Source organism: Leptinotarsa decemlineata, unplaced genomic scaffold (assembly GCF_025532065.1).
Source record: "Leptinotarsa decemlineata unplaced genomic scaffold, Ldec_3_MD MMD2_tig00000035_RagTag_RagTag, whole genome shotgun sequence".
Lineage (NCBI taxonomy): Eukaryota > Metazoa > Arthropoda > Insecta > Coleoptera > Chrysomelidae > Leptinotarsa > Leptinotarsa decemlineata.
This window is the reverse complement of record NW_027412540.1, coordinates 18,702,917-18,727,039: the sequence shown is the minus strand read 5'-3', so window position 1 is coordinate 18,727,039 and position 24,123 is coordinate 18,702,917. Positions and strand designations below refer to the sequence as shown.

At 32.2% G+C, this 24,123-nt stretch overlaps 3 protein-coding genes across 3 annotated transcripts; 1 reads left to right on the top strand and 2 right to left on the bottom strand.

Moving 5' to 3' along the window:
* Positions 1-116: 116 nt before the first annotated feature.
* LRR (capping protein regulator and myosin 1 linker 1 leucine rich repeat protein) lies at positions 117-23,542 on the bottom strand. The gene is given in 20 exon segments (XM_023168337.2): positions 117-641; positions 803-861; positions 4,785-5,024; positions 5,089-5,319; positions 5,797-6,048; positions 6,974-7,190; positions 7,678-7,900; positions 9,691-9,866; positions 11,549-12,369; positions 12,422-12,573; positions 12,948-13,054; positions 13,056-13,130; positions 13,185-13,262; positions 13,700-13,887; positions 13,938-14,197; positions 14,581-14,810; positions 15,072-15,281; positions 15,693-15,743; positions 22,738-22,835; positions 23,381-23,542. Coding segments are annotated over 20 exon segments (3,807 nt in total). The 5' UTR covers positions 23,418-23,542; the 3' UTR covers positions 117-539.
* Ak6 (adenylate kinase isoenzyme 6) lies at positions 8,678-9,317 on the top strand. Its single transcript, XM_023168377.2, has one exon. It carries the CDS (start codon positions 8,759-8,761, stop codon positions 9,299-9,301), a length of 543 nt encoding a protein of 180 aa, XP_023024145.2. The 5' UTR covers positions 8,678-8,758; the 3' UTR covers positions 9,302-9,317.
* kin17 (kin17 DNA and RNA binding protein) lies at positions 21,256-22,623 on the bottom strand. Its single transcript, XM_023168364.2, has one exon. It carries the CDS (start codon positions 22,465-22,467, stop codon positions 21,310-21,312), a length of 1,158 nt encoding a protein of 385 aa, XP_023024132.2. The 5' UTR covers positions 22,468-22,623; the 3' UTR covers positions 21,256-21,309.
* Positions 23,543-24,123: the final 581 nt, after the last annotated feature.

Here is a 24,123-nt window from a genome sequence, read left to right as displayed (position 1 = left end):
AAAAATTCCTGAAATGCATTCTTTCACAAATACTGTCAGTTTTTGATACCCTCAACAATTTGAACTGTCAAATATGTAAAAAAAGTAGAATACTTTACAAAAAATTGATTGACAAATAATATGACTGTGGTCAAAATCCTTAAAAAACTTATGAACATGATTACTTATTCTACAAAATTACATTGTTATTGAACGTGCTGGAAAAGTAAAGCATAATTTCTGAATATTTAATAAAGAAGCTCGATTGTGTCGATGTCAATTCTAAAAATAGTGAACATGCAAAAATGTTTATTCTAATAATACCATTATCAACTTGAGTTTTAGTAAAATACATGAAAGTCTAAAAAATAACTTTGTTCCTATATAAAAATGTGGCAGTCAAGAATTTAATACTAATTAAAAAATTTCCACTTTTTTTTTCGAAAATAGATGCCTACTATTGAAGCCAAGGTAACAAAAATACAACAAGGTTGCCTCCAATCCAAATACTTCTAGAAATGGTATTAGTTTTCGATACCTAATTTTGGAAGTTGAGAAAACTATCTACTTATATGTGCATCTTCTGTCTCTCTACAATTATAGTTGGTATCCCTTCTCGTTTCTACATTGTTAACCGCATGTTCTTGTCTTTTAATCGTCTCCTGAAAAGGTTCCATATAAAACAAAATTCTAGAAATTTCATCGTGATGAAAAAATCATTCATGCAACCGTTTTCTGCTACAAGGTATCAATGTAAATACTAAATGAACGAAATGGATGGCAAGCAAAAAGCTATAGATACTGAAATAAAAAAATAAAATACCTTGTAACGGGATAAAAACTTGAAATCGCCACGATCTGGAAAATAATTCTGCAAAATGCCTTGCAAAAGAGAAACAAAATTAAATTAAGCCACCAAATAAATACTAATTACATGGTCATTCATAGATAATTCCTAGGCTCAACTTATTACATTAATATTGTTACTGATACTTAAGACTTATAAGAAGTAATTATTTTGCTGTGTTACAAAAATCTACAGAAAAATATTCAAGAGATTTGGTGGGAATGTCATTTTGGTGGAGGCCCAAAATATTTTTTCTGTAGGTAATACATTTGGTATCTACTTTAATAAACTATTTCGTTGATGATGACCCAGAAAAATATGTTTCCAATTATTGACTTTTCTGTAATGCAGCCCGATTTTTTCTAACATTTAGGGTCCTGGACCACCTGAGCATTTTACCTATATACGTCACATTGTGGTAGTGGTAATTTTTAAATTATATGTAATGTTTTCTCTGGATGTTATTTGTTCGAATTTTGTCGCCTTCTTGTTGTTTCTTATTGAAGCCTTTACTCCTATCCAATTTGTTTCAAGTTGTAAATCTTTCTTTTTTTGCTTCCCCCATTATATCCAGGTGCTTTCTCTTACATCAAATTATAATTTCTCATAATTTTTTATAGTTACATGGTCTTTTATTGTAATCTTTTTTATTCTGTATCATGTTTTATTACAATTCTTGAAAATATCGAGCTTCCCTTAGAAGTTTGAGGTAAATTAGTAAAGTTATGATGAAATGCTTCATATAAAAGTTCTAAACACCAATATCATTTTCATTACCTCCACTAAATATGTATAAAGGATCATTTCATTTTATATTTCATCTTTTCCTTGAACATTTATATTTCAATTTTCCATGTTTTCTTTTTTCTAGTTTGTTTTGGGTTTTACAGTCGCTATTAATTAAATAGCCCAAAGCTTCTCCTGTTCATTTATTTTAATGTACTTCGCTAAGTATATTTACAAGATCTTGTTCCATTTTAAACTTTTCGGAGACCGCTTGTAATATTTCAATTTCCTTTTTCTAGTTTGTTGTGTCTTCTCTTCTCAAAGGAAGTTTCTTTAGTATTTTCCTTAGAATCATTTCGTATTTATCCACTGACCTTCCCTGTATCGTTCTTTAACTCTCTAATTTTGATCATAACCTTTTCTATGGCTGTGCCTTTGTTGGTCCTGTGTCGCAGTGGAGATGGCGCATCAAAGGAGTGTTCCGAGGACTGGCTTGGACCTTCCTTATCCCTACCAGATGTTTTTGATTCACTGAACATGAAGGCTTATTCGGTTATTATTTGGAGCTGGGATTTTTGAATGGGGATCATTTAAAATTGTCTGCTGGAAGGCATTATCTGGACTAACTAGGTTTTGTAACTATTTGTATTGTAATTCAGTAAACAAATACGGCAACCAATTTCAGCAAAATACACCTGCAGATCTCTCTTGAGGTTATTAAATGTACTTGGGCTATACTTTCCGTATGATTTATTATATGAAAGGCAAAATAACTTGGATAGTGGATTGAACGGTGGGAATAGTGGGTAGTTTTTTCCTGTAAGTAAATCAATATAAATAAACAGAAATTCAAGGAATTATGCTAGGTTTCACATTGCAACTGAAGAAATGAAGGTACAATCAAGTTTCAAATCTACTCAATGCTCGAATTGGAACCTCTGGAATAAAATAAATCCAAAACAAGCACTCCATCATTCTTCTCAGCGCGTTTCACCAACCAAGTCGGTGTCATCAGGAGATGCATTAAACTAATTACTACCTCTAAACTTGGTATCTATTTATATATAATGTACTCACTTTCATCAGACATATATCAATTATTTCGGATATAAAATAGTGAGAAATTTTCTTGTTGAAGTTTTTCAAGGTGTGTTGAACAATGCTTGATTTTTCTGATCTCCAAAATTAGATATGTGCTGCATATTCTTTGAATGACTCGCTTAGTATCCTTCAAATCTAGTAGATAATTCAATTAGGAAACATAAAATCTTCGTGAATCTTCGACCTTTCGAAAAAAAATTGATTCAAAGTTCATTGTTCTTTCATATGAACCCAGATATAATGGATTATAATAATAATAATAGAATTTATTCATCAATTAAAGGTTATACAAGGCAATATACATACACACATGCATAACACTTATCAGGCTAGTCAAGAAAGAAAAGAAGGTAATCTACAAATAAATTGTTAAGATAGTATAAGTATAGTCGCAAAACAAACCAGAAAAATTGTACATACAATAGTCAGTCTCACAGTTATGAAATATGAATTATAAAATTCTTCAAAAAGTATACTTTTTCAAGAAAATGTTTCAATTTATTTTTGAATAGAATGTCATTCAGATTCACATTTATCAAATCTCTTATTTTATTGAAACACTTGGTACCAATATGCTTTGGTGAATTTTCACAGACTGATAACCTTGAATAGGGTTGTCGAAGTTTTTCTTTATTCCTAGTATTATACATGAGTGTCTTCATTCCTCATTAGTTCATTTTGGTTACGTTATATGTACATAATCAGTTCAAGAATATATAAACATGGAAGGGTTAGTATTTGGAGATTCTTGAATAAAGGTTTACATGTTGTGGTTGGATGAGCATGATAAATCGTTCTTATTATCCTTTTTTGAGATACAAATGCCCTTTCAAAGTGACAAAACGACCCCCAGAAGATCACGCCATATTGTAGAGTAGACTGTACCATCCCAAAATATAATAGTCTCAAGATGTCTGCTGATACAGTATCTCGCAGATTTTTTATTATATAGCATATAGTTTCGAACATACAGTATTTATGTGTGCTTCCCATGTTAGCTTACTATCCAAAGTAACACCTAAGAACTTGATGGTTTGCATAGATTTATCAGATAAGGTTAAGTATAGGTCATAATTTGGATTCATGTTTTTTGTCAAGAACCGGTTGGTTTTTTTTCTATTCACGCTGAGGCCATTCTCAAGGCTATACCTTTCTATTTCATCACATGCCTTGTTACTTAATTTTGTTAATTGATCAATGTAATTGTGTGACATCAGAATATTAGTGTCATCGGCATATAATATCATTTGATTTGCGAATTTACAGGTGTCTTCAATGTCACTCAGAAAAGCTACAAACAATAGTGGTCCCAGGATTGAACCCTGTGGAACCCCTGAATTTATTACTCTTGAATCTGACTTCACACCATAAAATCATATTGTTAAAAAGTTAAAAGTGAAAGTAGCTTTCAAAACTATTTGCTCACTGCGATACACTGTAAATACAGGATGTTGAAAAATGAAAACTTGAGAATATATGAAATAAGCTATGAGGAATGTGAGGAAAAAACCATATCGGTCAGACTAGGCGAGCTATAAAAATCCGTTTCAAAGAACACGCAGCACATATCGCAGACCAGAAAAACTCAAGTTTTGCCCAGCAAGTCTTAAAGAACGGCCATAAAATAAATTAAAAAACTGTCTGAAATTGTTGAAATTGACAGTAGATTTTTTATGCTTTTGAAATTTTCGAAAAAGCAAACTGGCATAAAAACTGTGAAAACAAAGGTTACATTCCAAACAGCATACTGTTTACATTTGATGTTAAAAATTTTCAGAAATTTTCACGAGTTAATTTCCCGCGAATTTCTACCCAAAAACATTGATGAGTGCCCAAAAGTGAAAGTGTATCCTGTTAAATATAGAGACAAGGTTTACAGTTGGAAATTAGTATACTCCATTTCTTGAAAACGCCTGCTTGGATGGTGAAACGCGCGTCGAGAAAAAGGTTCAAGTCTGGTGTTTGGGAGAAGAACTTGTTTTCAATTTTCATTTCTTTCAGTGAATATGTTGCTACTTCTATTTTTGCTCAATTCTGTATCTGTCTGTCTTTATTGCCTGTTGAAGCCAAACATCATGCTACATGGAATGAGTATGTGCCAATAAATACCTAATCATGTCGGTATACTTACCCGTTCGCTTCAATTTAATATCTTTTGCAAGCCTTCTGTCAATCGATGAAGATTCTGAACTATCTAATGCTTCGGCTGAATCGGGGGTGTTCCCTGTAGAATTGTTTGGTGATGAACCGTCGCTCAATAAACCCAAATCTCCTGACTTTGCTTCAGAATTCACCATAGACCACGGACGCTGCTTTGGCGCTGTTGCAGGACAATTTTTCAGTTTCAAATGTTTCACCGAATCAGATTCATCTTGAAAATATTTTCAGTTATTCGAATACAGCTGTCAAAATAAAATTCAGAATTATGACAGTACCTGTTAGTCCATTCGGAGACACTCTTTTTGACAAAGTACTTGCAGGAGATTGATTAAAACTAGATTCAGTCGCAAGGCTGCCGTTACTGCTTTCTTGTGATTTAATGCTCTCTCCAGTGAACCGTCTGCTAAGTGGAGATGCAGAATCTCCGGTACTCTTTCTCAGGAAAGATGGAGAGAACTTTTCTAAGTTATCAATAGATCTGGACCTTGGTGTTGGAGTCATCAAACCTTCCAAATGAGAAAAATAATTTATTGATTTGATAAAACATTGAAACAAAAACTTTTATCGAACTCACAAATTTTTCATTGATTTATTAATCAAACAAGCTCATATCCTCCCAATATTACTGGAGTTTTTTCCCAACACCAAATCGTTATTTTTAACACCTCGACACGTGTTTCGATCACCAAGTGATCATCTTCAAAGAGGAAGATTAAAACCAACTGTATGGTTGGTACGCCTGGATGGTTCACCTGTATGGGTTACCTTTATAGCATAAACAGGATTAGCTCGCACTAGTTTCTAGTTTTAATCTTCCTCTTTGAAGATGATCACTTGGTGATCGAAACACGTGTCGAGGTGTTAAAAATAACGATTTGGTGTTGGGAAAAAACTTCAGTAATATTCATTACTACACCAAAGGTTCCAAACAGTGCATCATAAGTCATATCCTCTCAACTTATCGAAAAAAATCCATTACTAACCTCGTAGAAGTGGTGAATTTCTGCTTAATTTAGGTGTTCTGCGATCTTCACTTAATGTCGGTGATGAAAAGTCGTGATTTGGACTTCCAATAGTATGGAACGAATAGCAGTCATCTGATGTTGGTGTTACAGAGCCTGGACGGAAGAATGAATCCAAACCTTCCACCAAATCTTGTGATGTCGAATCTGTGTTATCTGGGGGTTTTACCACAGGTCGTGTTGGAGCTCTAGTTTTTGCTCTTCTGGGACGACCTGACCAATCGAAAGTTGATTTTTAGTGGTCTTACATATCGTCAACAGCAAAAATTAGATATTTCAGTAAAAACTGTTTTCCCAATATATCAAATCAGATTATTTTGATGATTGAAATGCTACTTTTATATTAATAAGTGGAAGCTGATCTGGCTTTCTTGTATATATTTTAAATTTCACAATATCTGTCATTGATGACACTCTGATGTTTCAATTGAAATATTCAGAATATGGGCCGAAAATTCTGATCAGATAAATAATAAGCCGTTGATGATTTTTCATCTTATATCACCCTCAGTAACAAACTAAAAAAATGGCATTCATGTTGGTGTAACCTTGTTTCGTTTTCAATAAAAAAGAAAAATAATGTTTACAAATTGGTTACAATTGAATAGAACTGGCCGATACTTGACGAAAATCCATATTAAAACTAATTAATACAGTTTATAGTAAAAATCATACAATAAACTGTATTGATGAGTTTTAAATTGGTTATACAAAAATAATTATTTATTCCACCATAAAACTAAATACATTGTAACCTTTATTATTGTTCAACAAGATATTATTCATAATAAGAACACAGCATACACAATTCACTGATCCATCTAACAAGTAACAAGTCATTATTTTTCAACGATGCTGAGTATTATTATCTATGGATCATCAGAAAAAGCAGGTATGTAACTGTAATAATGGAGAAAACCGTGTCTCATCTCATTTGTGTACTAAATGATAATGGCGATGTAGCAAATCATATGTTTGAGCAATAAGAAAATTTCAAATACCTGCTTTCACATTGTTAAATTTCCGTGGTATAATTATCATAGTTCGTTATTGACTGAATTCTTCTTTCAATGATTAACAGGTATATCATTGTTTTATATATCTGTTACTCTGAAAAAAAATCAATATCCAATCTCACCTTTATTAAGGAAAATGCCTTTGACTAGGTGTTGCAACTGATGACCAGCATTCGGTAATTCTGTGACGGAATCCTCCTCTTCTGAATTGCCAGGAAGTGATGGTAATAAACTAGGTATGTCGTCCGCTGATATTCCTTCTACACTATCGACAACTGATTTTGGTCGTAACTTACGACCGTGTAAACTCTTTCTTTTGATTGAAAGATAAGGTGTGGCCTAGTAATTAAAATGATATAATAAAAAAAATCGTGCATCAAAAAACATGAAAAATTTCAAAACCCTTTCATAGTATTTCAATTTGAAGAGATTTAGAATGGCGTCATGTTATTTCTCTTATTCTTTTCAGCAAACCCTTTCATCAATACCCATAACATGGGGGTGCATGAAAAACTAGTCCCTCATTATATGTAAGGTGTATGTATGCTAAATTTCATCGGTTCAGGAGAAGGACTTCAAAATTCAGTTGCAAAATTTGACCCGAACTGACACATACATACATACATAATATATGTAGATACATTACATACAAAGCAAGTTGAATAAAAGTTTGTAAAATGGGTGGGTACCTAAATACACTTAAGTACTATACTTACTAAATTTAAATATTCCAACTTCTGCATGAATGACAAAAAGTTGAGAATTAGGAATAAAACACATAATATTACAAATACAATAGAATATAAACCGCGAAAATTTTACTTACCAAAGGAGAATGATCAGACTGGTGGCTGCTGTCGGTAATGGAAATATCACTAGCGCCATGTCTCGAACTATTGGAACTACTTAACCTAGACCTCCTAGGGGGAGAATCAATTCTTATTGCACCTGCATCACCAACCAATATCTTGTAACTTCTCATCAATGCCTCATAAACTTCATCAATAACTTGTTCTGACAAATGGGAAGCAACCATAATATTCAGTTCTCTGAAATAATGGAACAAAGATATGAATCAGGCATTAGTAAAAAATGGCTGGTTTTCATCACGTCCTTAGACATGTCTGTTATAGAAGACTTACTGATTGAAATTACATTCATTGGCCTATTCAAATAGAACTTTATTGTATCTATCGATTGAAACTATTGCAGTGAAACATGTGTTGGGGTTTTGCAAACTGTTCAGTGAAAATCTCACAATTAAGTGTCACTTGAATACGTTCTGGATTTTCATCAAGTATTGGCCAATTCCATTACATATTCATTGGCTCATTTGCAAAAAAATAGATTTTCTAGACTGTAAATAATATTCATAGAGGAAGACCACAGATATTTTGAAATTCAGATATCCAACTGTCTGTTTGAAAATCTGTTCAAAATCTGTTTTTCCGTCAATCAGCTGTCGCCCCCATACGAACGACAACTCTCAGAAGTTGAGAAACTTGTTCGAGCTAAGGACTAACGAGGTCTTACCTTTTAACGTGTAATTCCTAACACTCAATGACAACATTCATTATTGCGAAGCCATAGCCATTCAAATAATCGTCGTTTCATTTATTTATTGTAACATTTGTGTACGATTCTAACTGAATAACAAAATATTCTGTAGATAGTTTTATACAAAATACTTGTTATCCCTGAATTTTGCAGCGCTACTTTGCGATGGTGCTCACCCCGAATAGTCCTCCACCTGCCAACACTGGTAAGTTTCCTGACAAGCTAATGGCAGCTTAGAGAAAAAGAGAAGAAGAAACAAGGCTCGACCTTAGATTTAATACGGTTAGGTTAAGTCTTCAAAAAGTCTTAATAGATGTGTTCTAGACTTTTACTATTTGATTAAAAATATAATGGCAGCAAACAACCAAAAAAAGCGTAATACGCCAAATATTCTTATAACAGGCACTCCAGGAGTAGGAAAATCCACACTATGTGAAAAATTAGCGGAAATTACAGGATTCAAGTGGCTTGAAATTTCCAAAATTGCAAAAGATAACAACTGCCTAGAAGGATTTGATGAAGTTTATGGCTGTTCCGTTTTGGATGAAGAAAAGCTTATGGATGGTTTAGAACCAGTTATGGCAGAAGGTGGAAATATCGTAGATTATCATAGTTGCGATTTTTTTCCTGAGAGGTGGTTTGACATCGTTTTTGTCCTGAAAGTAGATAACACTACTTTATATGATAGGCTGACACACAGAGGATATACCGGAAAGAAATTACAAGATAACATACAGTGTGAAATTTTCCAGATAATATTAGAAGAGGCAAAAACATCCTATAATGCAAATATAGTACATGAAATTAGTAGTGTGACGGTTCAAGAACTAGAAGATAATTTGAATAGAATAAGTTTGTGGATACAACAATGGTGTATAGATCAATGTAAATAAAATGCCATGAATAAGACGTTTTTGTTCAAATTTAAGTTAAGTTACCCTGTATTACCAGTGTGTACTTTACTACCGATGAAGCAACTTTTTTTTCTGATTGATTCAGCCGTTACTTGCTGAAGATCCATAGTAATTTCATAAACTATACCTTACGATTTGACGTCCACAAGCTTCATTTTTTTTAAATATCACCACGTTTCGCTAACACAGTAGCTTTTTCATAGTGAATAACGTTATTCACATTGAAAAGGCTACTGTGTTATCGAAACGTGATAATATTTTTAAGTAAAGTGTGGAAATCGAATCGTAAAGTGTAGTTTATGAAAGATAAAGCAACTGTTGGTGAAACACATCTAGAAGAAAATTGTTCAATTATTATCGTGGATTACCTTGTTCTGTTCATAATATCAATTCCAGCCTGTTGATTTATACAAGTTGTTACAAAATCCAATGGTATCTGTTTTTTCTTTCGACACTCTCGCTTAATGTCTTGTATTGTCTCTTCATCATGCAAAACATAAGGACATTGGTCTCTGCAACATTTGAGCATCTTCTCTGTAGTGGCCTGCAAAAATCATAGTGAATCAAAATCAAGTGATGTTGAACAGACTTTGAAACTCTACATAAACCACACTATAAATGAATCTGTTGATAAAACTTGAGTTGATACAGAGAAAAAATTGTGCTTTACGATTTTTATAATCCTTTCTCTAGAGAAAATGAAGTCATTATTACGTTTATTAGAGAATCTGTCTAGGAACTGTCTAACTGTACATACAAAATATGCCTGTCTAAGTTTCCAGTTGATATTGTTTCTAATTATCAGTAAATCAGTTGGGAAGTGAAAACATTTAAGTGTGGCAATATGATCAGTATTCTGTTAAATGACTAATTTCTGACTGTTAGTAACTACCCTTTAATTCATATGGGTCTAGATCTTCTCTTGCGTACATCCATACAGGCTGATTGGCCTAACTACATGGATATAACATAAAGAGAAAGTAGTTTATTACCAATACATAATAATAATATGATGTATTCATTAACGTAACTGTCAATATACAAGAACGGCATGGAGAAATACAGAAATATCAATTAAATAATTTATTATCAATTGACTAAAACTGTTTTGAGCTTAAGTCCAGTCCAATGATGTTGAGAAACCAGTCTGATTAGACAAACATCTTTGCTGTAGAGATTATATTTTAAACTTTTTTATCTATGTGTTGATGTTCGCATTATATCTAGGCAATTTATTTTGCAATTTTTTAGACCACCTAATAAATACAGTTCAATTCAAGTTTGACCAAACTTTTGATACATATTCAAGTATGAATATTAGTGGAGTGTCAAGGTGTTGAAATAACAGTTTGGTGTTTGGAAAAAACTACAGTAATACTCATAATAAAGTAATGCAATAGTTTTTATACCGTTATAATGCCTGCTTTGTCTGATTATATATCCTTACAGATTTCGTAATATTGTGAATATGGCTGGCAAAGGAAAAAGTAGAATTATAAAGTACCCCCAAATCTTTTACTTCCTTTACTTTATTGTCCATTATGTAATCAAAAATAAATAGGTGTTTTATTCTATTCATAGGTATAACATGACATTTACTTATATTGAATGAAAGTTCATTATTATGATTCCATTTTACTATAGTGTTCAAAACTTTTTTTTTCATAAACTACACCTCACGATTTGTGTAGTTTATGGATTACTATGGATCTTCATCAAGTAACGGCCGAATCAATCAGAAAATTAAAACGTTTTGTAATAGTTTACAATCCCTAAGCATTTTCACGTTTTTGAAAACCCTAAAATCGTCTGCAAAAAGCAAACCTGATGAATAAATAATTAGCAGTGATGAAAGATCGTTAATGATCTTTCATAAGTTACCCCCAAATCTTTAACTTACTCTACACGCTTCAATACTTCATTATTCATTGTGTAATCAAGAATAACTTGGCTAAGTAAATTGGTATCATAACATCACTAGAATGGGCTTTATCTCAAAACAGTATATTATTAAATTATTCAATTAATATTTCTGAATGATTTCTCACTGCGGTTTTTGTATATTGACAGTTAAAGTTATGAATATATTGTATTGTTATTATTATGTATTAGTAGTAAACTAAAATTATATATTTCTTGATGTTATATTCAAGAAGTTAGGCCAATCAACCTATTTGGATGAATGAATAAATAAATAAAGAACAATGATCAGGAAATATTTGTTACCTGTACATAATCACAAATGCTACTATGAACTTCATTAGCAGCTTGATGTAGCTTCTCTTCTACAGGATTAGGGCGCTTGTCATCTCTATGTTGAGCAACCTCTTGCAGCCTAACTAGGAGCTGTTTTGAATTTTCTGCATCCTCTATCACTCCTGTAGCATGGTTAATGTCATTACTTGATGATATCGAATCAGATGTAAGATTTCTTATAGCTTCCTGAGTTTGTTGCACTAAACGATCTAGGGCTTGCAGCTTAGAGGTCAACAAAAACCCAGGTTGCAAAGGTATTGCTTTAAGTAAGTGCTGTTTGTGAGAAACATTTCTGTTTAATAAATCTTGAATTTTCTTCATAAGTAAATCTGTACGTTCAGCATTTGCTTTCATACAAGGAGTTATGTCATATATAGGAAAAGGCATATATTGCACAGTTCGGTTACTCTCAAGAGCATATACTATGTCATTGTATCCTTGGAGTGTTATATTATTTCTATCATAAATGATTGTTTTCAGTTTATTGTTTATTTGTAAAGCTTTTGCTAACAATCTAGCACCAGAATCACCAATGTGGTTACCACTAATATCTAACGTTTCTAATGACTTATTATCTCCTAGAGCATTGAGAAGATTGAAGAGGTCCGAACGTAAGCGACAGTCTGGAATCATGAGCGACTGTAAGAGACACTCATCATCCTGTACAATTTGGACCACTGAATCCATAATGAGCGACATGTGTTTCTTCATTGTTCGAGCCATGTTCAGATGTTTGAGAGACTTATTTTTGCTTATTGCTATCACTACATTGCAAAGATCCGAGTCCATATCTAAAAATATATAATGAAAAAAATAATACTGAAATATGAGGAATGAGCTTACTGTTCTCGGATATATCAAGACTAGAAATACATCGAACACCATGTACACAGCTCTCTAAAACATGCGCACCTTGACTACCAAGTCCACAATTGCTTATATCTAACGTCATTTCTTTGGTAAATTCATTGCAGGCCAATCCTAATAATAGATTTCTGAAAAAATGAAACTATAAATTGGGTTTTCAGGAAAAATTATCAACATCAACATTTTTAACATTCTTATATAGAAAAATTGAATTGAAACTCTTGTTTTAAATGAATGTACTCCTACAAACTAGAACCGTAACACTCTTTTTGACGCAAGTTATTACACGGTAATAGCTACTTTCACGATAAACATGCCCTAAGATGAGTTTTTTGTTTCAATGCATATTAGTCTAAGAATAAGAATAAATAATATGTTGATCAAGAAACTGTTAAATGACAATATACTTTTTCCACATTCAAAAAAGAAAAAAATATAAAAGTGAACAGATTACATGAAAAGAGATATTTTATTTGCTATGCAGAACTGCAGAAAAACTTACTTCAGTGCTTCTTGGGGTAATTTACAATGCGAAATATTGAGGTATTTTAGATTAAGTGTTGAACTAAAAAATTGTTTCAAAGATATGGGGGCTTCTTTGTTTTTTTTTACTACTAAAGGGATTTCTGCTGCAGTTCAAGTGAACCAAGTTAGTTGTACAGCCCCGTACTAATGCACCAAAAAGCTAAAAAAAATAATAAGTAGGTATATTGTATTATTACAACTTAGAAATACTTACATTTTCGAGAATTATATCTGTAGAAGAAATATCTATATGTTGAAGTGCATTCGATTGTGATAAAAAGTTATGGAAATGCTGCAAAAGAATATTTTATAATAAATAAGTCTCTTAGGATAAAGAACTAAATACTTGTAATGGTGTCAAAACAGATCTCACATAACTTATAGTACGAAATGTACTACTGCAGCAGACATCTCCAATGGTAAATCCTTTGACTGAAGATGTCTGTCACAGTAGTAGAAGAAACTTTTGGTACTATAAGTTCTAATCAACCACTGCCTATCAGCCCAGATTCAGACCTCACAATATAATTACTAAATTTTTTGACTGACTGCACGCTTTTTAGAAATGAATAAGTTGATGGTATTCTATATACGTCTGAAATAACTAAAATACATTGCATAAGAATGACCGATTTCAATCAAGATATGGTTCCCATTGAGATAATTGCTTCTATAAAGTTCACAAAATCTGTTGTAAGACCATTTCTAGTTTTACTTTCAAGAACTTACAGTAATATCATCTTTCAAATTGTTTCCGCTCAAATTAAGAAAAATCAATGTTGTGAGAGAGCTTGAATTGTTGTTCAAGGCACTGAACAAATTGTTAACACCTTTGGAGCTCAAACCACAATGAGCTAAATTCAAATGGACTAGACCTTTATTGAGCTTCGGGATACAGCTTCCCAAATAAGTAGCACCTAAAAAAAGTGTCATTCTAATAGGGTTTTTCGTTGTTAAAATTTCTTACCTTTGTCTTCAATTGGATTAAATGATAAATCTATAGTATGTAGAGCAGTTCCTAGGTTTAGTTTCAAAACACTTGATAGTTTGTTCACAAAATCAGACTTCAGACCTAAATTATCAAGATATATTTCTTCCAGATTGAGGGATTTTCTTAAAACATGTAAAATTCTATCGATGTTGTCATGTGATAATTTTACTTGATTTGCTCTTAGTTTTGAGAACCACGTATTGTATTCAAGAGCACTGATTATTGGTATCAAGTCTCTAAAACATCACTTAATATAAATTCAGGACCACTGAAAAAGGTTCGATAAAAATTTGGAGAGTAATAACAATTACAAAATAACGCCAATATTTCACTAGGTTTGGTAGATTTTTGATAAGTCAAGTCACGAATCGTGGAAAACCAGGTATCAATAACAAAAATGAGTGTGATACTACAAAATTTACAAAACAAATTTTCTATTCAAAAGCTACATGATATAAAAAATAGAAAAAAGAAGCCCAAAGTTTGATTTTTAATAAAGATCATCCTAGACCAATTTTTGCTAGATTCCTCATTCAATAGTGTATGATTTTAAATTACCTAAAACTTGCTGTGGAAATACCCTGATCAAACCCAGATAGATAAACTGAAAGGTACTCACTTCTGATCCAGATATTCGAAATCTTTGAGACTAAGTTCTCTTGTATTCAAAGAAACATAAATGTTGTCAATGTCCCAGGCGACCTCTTCTCGATAAGTCATACCATGAAAATCACACATACAGGCATACTGGTTTGAGAAGCCCCCACAAGGGCCTACTTCCCTGCGACTACTTGCTATGGCCTCTAAATCTCTTAACTGCTGTAATCTGGTATGAGGAATTACCTCAATCTGAAGAGAAAATTATAGGTTATTACAAAATATTATCTTCAAGAGCTTCCATACAGTTTACTATAAAAGATGAAATGTTTTTATGAAAGACAGGTTTATTGGAAACTAACAAAAAGTGTGAGTTATCGAAAATAAAACCCAAAACTGCATTCGATTCAAAATTGGATCATATTTCTAGTCACTTTCAAAACTTTTCGGTTCAAATGCAGTGATTAGGGCCGTTCAAAACACAAAAATAGAGACTTGAAAATGATTCCATACTTTTCTTATAATATGATGTAGTGGCACTGTGGGGAAAATATTCCTAATGGCATTATTCAAAGCTCCTATCATATTATCGACCTCGGTGCTACATTTTGAGTCTTCTCCTACCAAAAAGGAGTAAACTTTGTCGTTAACTGTAAGGCTCAGCTGATTTCCTCTTTTGCTCTCCAACGCTTGGACTTCCAAGTAATGGAAGTGAGTGTCGATCTGAAAAACCAAAGAAAATGTTTATTCTGCTTATTGGCAGGGCCGGATTCAGAAGAGGGGCCCCCACAATAAAGATAAAAAAATATCCAAATTTTGACGGGTCAGCAACTTTTCGGTTTTCTTCCCAAACATTTATTTTTGCACTTTTACTAAGAATACGTTTGTTTTTGCAAATTTTTATTTGATCGAGCATTTCAGTGGCAATATTGTTTTTGAGGTGTAATTTGTACCCATGAGTTAAAGAAAAATATAATAAGTAAAAAAAAATCTGAAAAAACGGTGACCCTGCAGGTCATCTCTACAACTTCTCGTTTCTTCAAGCTCAAAATTTTAAAAATCATTTTACGAAATCACGAAGGGGCTCCAGGCTTCCAAATCCCGCCCTGCTTATTAGCTTTATAAATAACTTACTTTTGTTGGCACCTTTGCTGTGAGAAGTAAAATTCGACATGGTGAAAATACCTAGAAAAAACTGATGGTTAATATTATTCGTTGTCTACATTATGATACAAAATATATTAGTGTTTCCCAAAATTAGTAAGTAAATCTAGAATCGTTAACAAAATATTATGGAAAAATGCTTGGCAAGTCGATTTTTATTTTGAAATTGTCACTTCAGCTTGTAATTTTCAACCCCTGTCAAACTTCAAGAGTAGCAACCCCGATTCGAAAAAGTAAAGTACCCCTTATGATAATATTTTATTGAGAATACTAATTCACAATGAAATATAATTCATAAGACAATTGAAAGATACCGAATTTCACATTAGATAGGGACAAAAATGTGTCTATGAACACATTATACAGTGTGTAAAAGCCAAATGGAGTAAATTCCACTAGTTCGGACTTCCATTGTCTATTATATAAAATGATTTGAAATCCCTGAAACAAGTAAAAAAGAATAATTAAAAAGAATAGTTGAAAATAACAATTATATTAAGCAACAATAAACCTGAAATGAAATGATAGTGAAATAACCTACAAGTGAAAATATAATAATTGAATAAATAAAAATTAAAGGAATGCAAAAAGAAAATAATAAAAAAATAAAAAAGTGTAGAGATTCCAAGTCACGTTAGTTCACGACGTTTCGATTGTTGGTATCTACAATCGTCTTCTGGTGATGACTGGTGAGTCATCACCAGAAGACGATTGTAGATACCAACAATCGAAACGTCGTGAACTAACGTGACTTGGAATCTCTACACTTTTTTATTTTTTTATTTTTTTATTATTTTCTTTTTGCATTCCTTTAATTTTTATTTATTCAATTATTATATTTTCACTTGTAGGTTATTTCACTATCATTTCATTTCAGGTTTATTGTTGCTTAATATAATTGTTATTTTCAACTATTCTTTTTAATTATTCTTTTTTACTTGTTTCAGGGATTTCAAATCATTTTATATAATAGACAATGGAAGTCCGAACTAGTGAAATTCATCACGAAACATTGTCAATCACCTTCAAACAAATGGAGTAAATTCATTATTTCGGTTAGTGTACATATTTAAAAAAATAAAATAAAACACGTGAAATGTAAATTATAATTTGCCACACCTACCTTCCACCCTGTTAGAATGACAGTTACAACCCCCTATTTTTCAAATGGGAAGTACAGGTTCGTGATATATTGTTTGAAAGGTATCTTCATTCTCTATTCAAAAATATTTTCGCTTTCAAGTTTTTTGCAACAATTAAGATATAATAAATTAAAATCATGTTATTACCGAAATTCGATAAAATACACTCAAAAACTAAAATGTAATGCAAAACGTAATGAAATGTAGAATACGAATAAGAACTATGGATGGTAATGAAGTAGATGTTCAAAATGTTCACCGCGAACGTCTTGGCATCCTAATCCTAATCTCAAATAAAACTGTCCTCATTATTTAACATATCAGGCGTGACCGACCTAATCGCCAGCGTTATTCGTTCTTTTAAGTCATTCAAATCTGAAGGTTTAGTTTTGTACACATTGCTGTTTACATTTCCCAATAAAAAGAAATCAAATGATGAAAGATCAGGTGATCGCGCTGGCCATTCAATCGATCCTTGCCTCCCTATCCACCGATTGGTAATGTGGTGGTACTCCATTCTGCTGAAACCATATCGTTTTCACTGGAACTTGAGGGTTTCCTGGATCAGGATATAAATTTGCTAAAAAATGGGCGGTAAATTAGGAAATTTCTAATTAAATAGACGAGCTACTTCCTGTTGTGCTCGGAGGTTTTATCTCCATAACCAACCATTTGTTAAACTGTTGTATTATGCATTTCCTTTAATCTAACTATTTGTCAGACTTGAAGTTAACGAACTTTAAACTTAAATTAAAATACTGACAGCTAATGTTGTGACATACAAAACAAGTTGACAAGGCGTTTTAAACTAACGTTGCCACGGAAATCATTTACAGTTTTTTAAAGGATACCATCTAAAAAGAACATTGCTATGGTTTTTGCTTACTTTCTTATTACCAATACCTGAACATGAAATAGGTTTTGAGTATATTGCAATAAGTTTTGAGTGCATTTTATCGAATTTCGGTAACCAGATAATTTTAATTTATTTCATCTTATAATTGTTGCAATAAACTTGAAAGCGATAACATTTTTGAATAGAGAATGAAGAGACCTTTCACACGATATATCACAAGCATACACTTCCCGTTTAAAAAATTGGGGGTTGTACCTATCATACGACGGGGGTTGCAGTTAGGGGTAGCATTTTTCCGTTGAAGTATGTCAAATTATAATTTAAATTTTTTTCATAAATATATTGAGACTCACTGCATCATATCAACTAGAGGTAGGTGTACATTCAGTGGCGTAACTACAGGGTGGCAAGTCGCCAAAATGCCACGGGCCCTCAGCCGAAAGGGGCCAGAGGAGAATCCCAACTCCCAACATTTATTATTATACATGTTTAGTAAAAAAAAGTTTTGTCTTTGATTTATTTTTGTTACCTACTCAGTTGCATACACAAGTAAAAAATTGTATTAAAAATTCAAAGTATTTTTTTAAAAAAGTTGTAACCCAGTTTCAAAACGTATCCGATAGATAATAAAATGCTCGCCACGCGTGTTGGTACGAATATTACTGCGGATGTTCGGGGAATTTCCGCTGTAAGTACCGTGGACAAGTGTACGATGGACCCAATACCATGAAAGGCACTTACGGCGGAGTTCAAAAACTCATAAGAGATATAGATCCAAATGCGGTTTATGTCCATTGTGCTGCTTAAAATTTAAATTTGGTGGTAAACGATGGAATATATTACCTAGTTTTCTATCTGACAATAAAGGAGAGACCGGGGTATCATCAAATTCAGTAACAATAAAAACAATGAAATCAACTAGATGGGCAGGACGCTTTGATGCCATGTTTGCTTTAAAAGTTCGGTTTTTTGATGTTCAAAAAGCGCTTACAGAAACTATTTAATTAAATTCCAAAACAGATGAGAGAAATGAAGCTATCTTGCTGAAGAAGAAGATAGAAAACTACAATGTTATTATGTTGTTGGTTTTCCATTGCAAAGTCTTAACTATATACGTGGCTTCTAAAGTACTTCAGTCTAAAGCCATCGATCTTTTAAATGCGTCAATGCGTTTGCGACATGAATTTGAAGATTTAAAAATGGAAGCAAATAGTATTGCAGTGAAATGGTCTATAAACCCTGAATTTCCCAAACCTCGTCAGAGAAAAATGAAACGTCATTTTGATGAAATTTGTGAGAATGAACGTCTCCAAGATCCTGGAAGCTTGTTTAAAGTGAACGTATTCTATCGTGTATTAGACATAATCATTATTCAACTGAAATCGCGCTTCCTTGAAATGAATGAAATTGTTTCCAATTTCAGTGTCTTGCAACCTGCCACTTTGCAGAATTTGAACGATACTGATTTACTGGAAAAGGCTTTAGCATTTGTCCATATAGATAAAGAAGATATATCCATCTCGTTTTCCAAGGAAATTCTAAGTTTTCGATTCGCTTTCTGGACACGGAATAGAAACATCATCTTCTATAAGAAAACTTGCTGACTTATTAATAATGAAAAAGCATTTTATGTCTTAAAACTTTCCTGAAGTGTGTACTGCATTTCTATTATTTCTCACCTTTCCTGTGACTACGGCTAGTGCCAAGCGATCATTTTCAAAACTGAAATTGATTAAAACTTATTCAAGAAATTCTATGGGACAAGACAGGTTAAGCAACTTGACTATTCTATCCATCGAAAATTCTATGGCCCGAAATTTGAACTTTGATGATGTCATTACCACTTTTGCTGAACAGGAAGTCCAAAGGAAGGAATTTTAATAATTAACATTTATATTTTGAACACAGTGTGTGCTTACAACAATATGATGATTCGGACTGGGTATATCAAATTGCTTTTTTGTTTTTCAAATAATTTTGACTACTCTATATGCCCATATCGATTAGATGCTGACTGTACTTTAAATTAGGTACTTTTAATATAAAGTGAATTATTGGAAAGTCAAGTATAATTCTAAAGTTTGTATGTACCTACTTGATGTAGTAATTTATTATTTTACAATTACAAGTAAAAGTGTATCAATAAGTACTATAAAATCAAAAAAATTATTATTGTTGGTTCAGCTTCTTCATATTGAGGGGAGGGGGCCCATCCGATAAATTTGCCACGGTCCTCGAACGGTATAGTTACGCCACTGTGTATATTCAGACTTTTGAAGAAAAACGAATTTTGGGATGCAATGAATGAAAAAATATTATGAATTCTGGTATTAAAATTGGTGTGCCCAGAGTTGAAAATACTCTTTTCTTGTAAATAAGGAAGTAAATTTCCTGATTTTATTTCATGAATGAAAATGATAGACAACCAATGTAACGAGTTTAACATATCCCAAATTGGTATGAGTTTGGGACATGATAAAGATATTCAAACTTCACGATTTTGCAATTTTTGAGGGCTGTAATTATATTTTTGATTCAGAAAAAAATATAATTGTAGAGCTATGCATGCAATGGGGTAATATGATAGTGTTATATAGTTTCTGACCATATTGTGCATTCGAAAAACATTTTATTGTGAGATTTTCACTAAACAGTTTTACAAAAACGAAACATGTGATTCGCTACACAATAGCTTTTTCAAGCGTATCTATACCAAAATCTACATATTCAATGCTTTATATATATTTTTACAATTTGAAGTACCTGAATTTTACCTACTCAATTAATGTTAAAAATATGTGCTTGAGTTTGAGAATGAATTCTAATAACATCAACATTAGAATGTCATTTGAAAATGTCCTTGTAAGATGAAACTGCAGTAACGATAATTACTAATACAAGTGGTATAAAAACATAGTAAGTTTCAATTCTCACTTTTCATACACTGATTATTATAATGACTTGATAAATCCCATGTTACAATGATAATCCTATTTCCAAAATATTCAGCATTTTCAAACCAGTCCCATCACATTAAATGAAAATGTTTATTACAAGGTCATTAATGTAGTTACTTCTTTGCATGATCTACACATATATAGAGTTACTTTTTGCTTCCTTCCTTTCTTTCTTTGGAAGATTCCCACATTTCTTTGTATCGAGATGAAGTAGAGAGCAAAAAACCTTCTTTCCCAAAAATTAACCTCCCCTAAAAAATACCTCTTTCAATATAAATGTAGTTATTGAATGGCAATTCATTAAATAAATATTTTATAGTAATACCTGATGCCAACCATTATGGAATGATTCACTTACATTCACTTCAAAATTAAGGAATAAAAATAAATAAACAGAAAAAGCACAGCAACAATTTGGTTGAAACAGTTCAAATCAAAGAATTAAACAACATGAAACATATTTATCTATAATTTTATTTTGCATATCGTTTGGTAATCAATTATTAGCTTTGCTTTAGTATATTTAGTTTCAGATATTCAACGCAAAGAGTGAGGAGCTACAAATTAAAACATTAATACTTATATTACACAATATATTTCTTATACACTAGATAAAAAAACTCAATAACACTTTAGTCATTTATTTTACAAATATCTTCGTATTGAATCCCACTAAGTTTTTGTCCTGTCAAAACCCCCTTAGCTATTTCTATGTCCACACAAAAATTTTTTTCATCTAATCTTAGAAGCTTTGCAATTTCACCCCTATATGCCCCGTTCACTACCTTCACTATTTTGCCTAAAGCTGGAATAACGGTTTCTAAGTATTTTTGGTCAATTTTAAGTTTTTTACCACTTTCAGTCAACTTAATTATGGCCCCATACTTTTCTACAACTTCCTTTACAACACCTTTTTGTTTGTAGTATTCATCTCCCAAATTTTTAGTAACAACTTTAACTATAATGCCTTCTGTTAACCAATAATCTTTTCTATTCTTTTTTTCCTTTTCCATCTCCTCCTGCTCTTTAATTTCATCTAAAACTGTTTTTTTCTTAATGTCAGTCTTTATTTTTTTGGAATTATGTGTAGCCACATCAGCTGACCTCTTTGCAGAATTAACACTAGGGACCGGAGTTGAGAGTTTTTTATCAGATTTCCACTTCATATCCAGCTTGACAATTTCTTCATCAGTTTCTCTAACTAATTCAGTATAAACTGGATCAACAGGAGTCCCTGCTTTTTCCAAAGCAAGTCTTGCTTGTTTCTCTATGAACTCCATCTGTTTTTCTTCGTCGTACTTGTCCATTCGAAGCTTTTTTTTCTTCATTTCCTCTCGTTGCACCGTCTCAGGACTTCTATCAATATACGTTATGAACCATCCTTCTTCAGTTTCATCAACAACTGCTTGACCTGTTTTTCCCAACCACTTGACGAATCCAGTGAGGGTAACCCAACGAGTACTGTTCATGTGAATATGATCGCGGTCACGGATATATTCTTGATATACTCGATTTGCATTCACTCTTTTTGTTCCGAATTGTCTCCTGAGAATTTCCACATATCCCTTAGCAAAGTCATATGAAAATTCATCAATATATTTTCTGGGATTGTCAGCAACAAGAAGCAGTTGCCTCTGATGAGACTCCGAAGTGGTATGACATTTGAAACCATTTTCATCTCGACACTGTTTCTGGCACATCTGACAATACCATCTGAGTTTCTGCAGACCTTTTGCCTTCATTTTATTCGCCAAATACTTGGGCGTACCAACTTCTGCTTTCTTTCCCATCTTGATTAATGCAATATTACTTTGAAAACTATTTAATCAAATTCAACTTAACCTTACTTCACTCTTCACTTTTATTCCAATAAATAAATAATCTAGGTAAATAAAGAGAAAGAGTGAGCAAATATATAGAAATGACAAATCAATTTTTCTCAATGGTACCAACTGAAAGTAATAAAAACACTAATTTATGGCGGCCCTTATAAATACCTGAGAATATTGATTTTTGTAAAAGAACCTAAGGTACCTTCAGTAATATAGAAATGTACTTACCAAAACTCTGTTTTCAGTCTTGTCTCCTTTGGTTTCCAGTCGAACCACATTTTTGAAAAGTATTTTTACTTTATTTCCTACTGAGGATTTAATGCTTTCTGTTAAAATAATTATGTTATAAAAGAGGTTAGTTATTCATGAAATTAGGTATATGAAAATGAAATAGTCTGCAGATTCTCAGAATTACCAAGTATTGTTGTCTTTGATTATTCAGGACCTGGGAATAGGAATGAACTACATTCAGAGATCGCTTTATTATATGCAATTACTGATAATGTACCACAAATACGATTTTAAAATATTCATTTTCAAATTGTGATAGGTTCATAACGTTTTTGCCATGAAAAAAATCTCAAGGTTTTCGGGGCAGTATGTCATTAGATTCACCCACAATGAGTACAATTGCATTGGCTAACATAATTCTTGGAATTCTTATAGTAAATAGCAATTCTAAGAAACTGCATGAAAATAATACATAAATATCTTACTTAATTATGTATTATAATATTGGTTTATGAACACACATCAATTTTATAACTATAAACAGCGGCTTGGATAATTTTTTGGCAAATAATTTGCAAATATTTATATTGACACTCCCCATCAAAAAACAATTGAGATCTTTTATAAAGATATCGCTCACCGTTTAAATCCTTTGTTAGTTGTGATCTAGTAGACATAATTTGAACAACTAAAACGCAAACACCTCATTTAATTGTTTTAATTAATCATTTGCTCAAATTAGAATAAATAAAACTGCACTTTTTTCAATACAGCTGTCACTGTCATAATTACTTGGGACTTTGAATTTATTAGGTTGGCGTCTTTCTGTCGTTTATAAACATCAATTTAATAGTACATAGGTAAGAAAGGAAGCTGAAAATGAAATATCACTGATCTGTTTAGAGGTAATGCGCTCGCGCCATAAATCAAAGAGTACGAGTATGAGACAATGTTCCATGTTACTAAGTGAAATTTTACCTCTTTTATTTACTGTATTGTGTAGCAAGTCTGTGAATAATAAAACTAATTAATACAGTTCATTGTATGATTTTCACTACAAAAGGGTCACAAAAACCGCTACACGTGTTTCGCTATACAATAGCTTCCTCAAGCGTAAACTAAAAGTTACTTCTAAATTACAATTATTTTATACTCTAACATATTACCTACTTGTATGCCTACTTTCTAATGAATGAATCTACCTGTAGGCAGATAAGAATTTAACTACATGAATACATTTTTCGAAATGCTCATATGCTCATATGCTCAACCATTTTCACCTGAAAATGAACAGATTCAATAATGGCGAATTATTCAATTCAGTTTCATCGTTCATAACGTATTGAGACTTTTTGAATTCGTTTATTGAATGAGTGGCATATG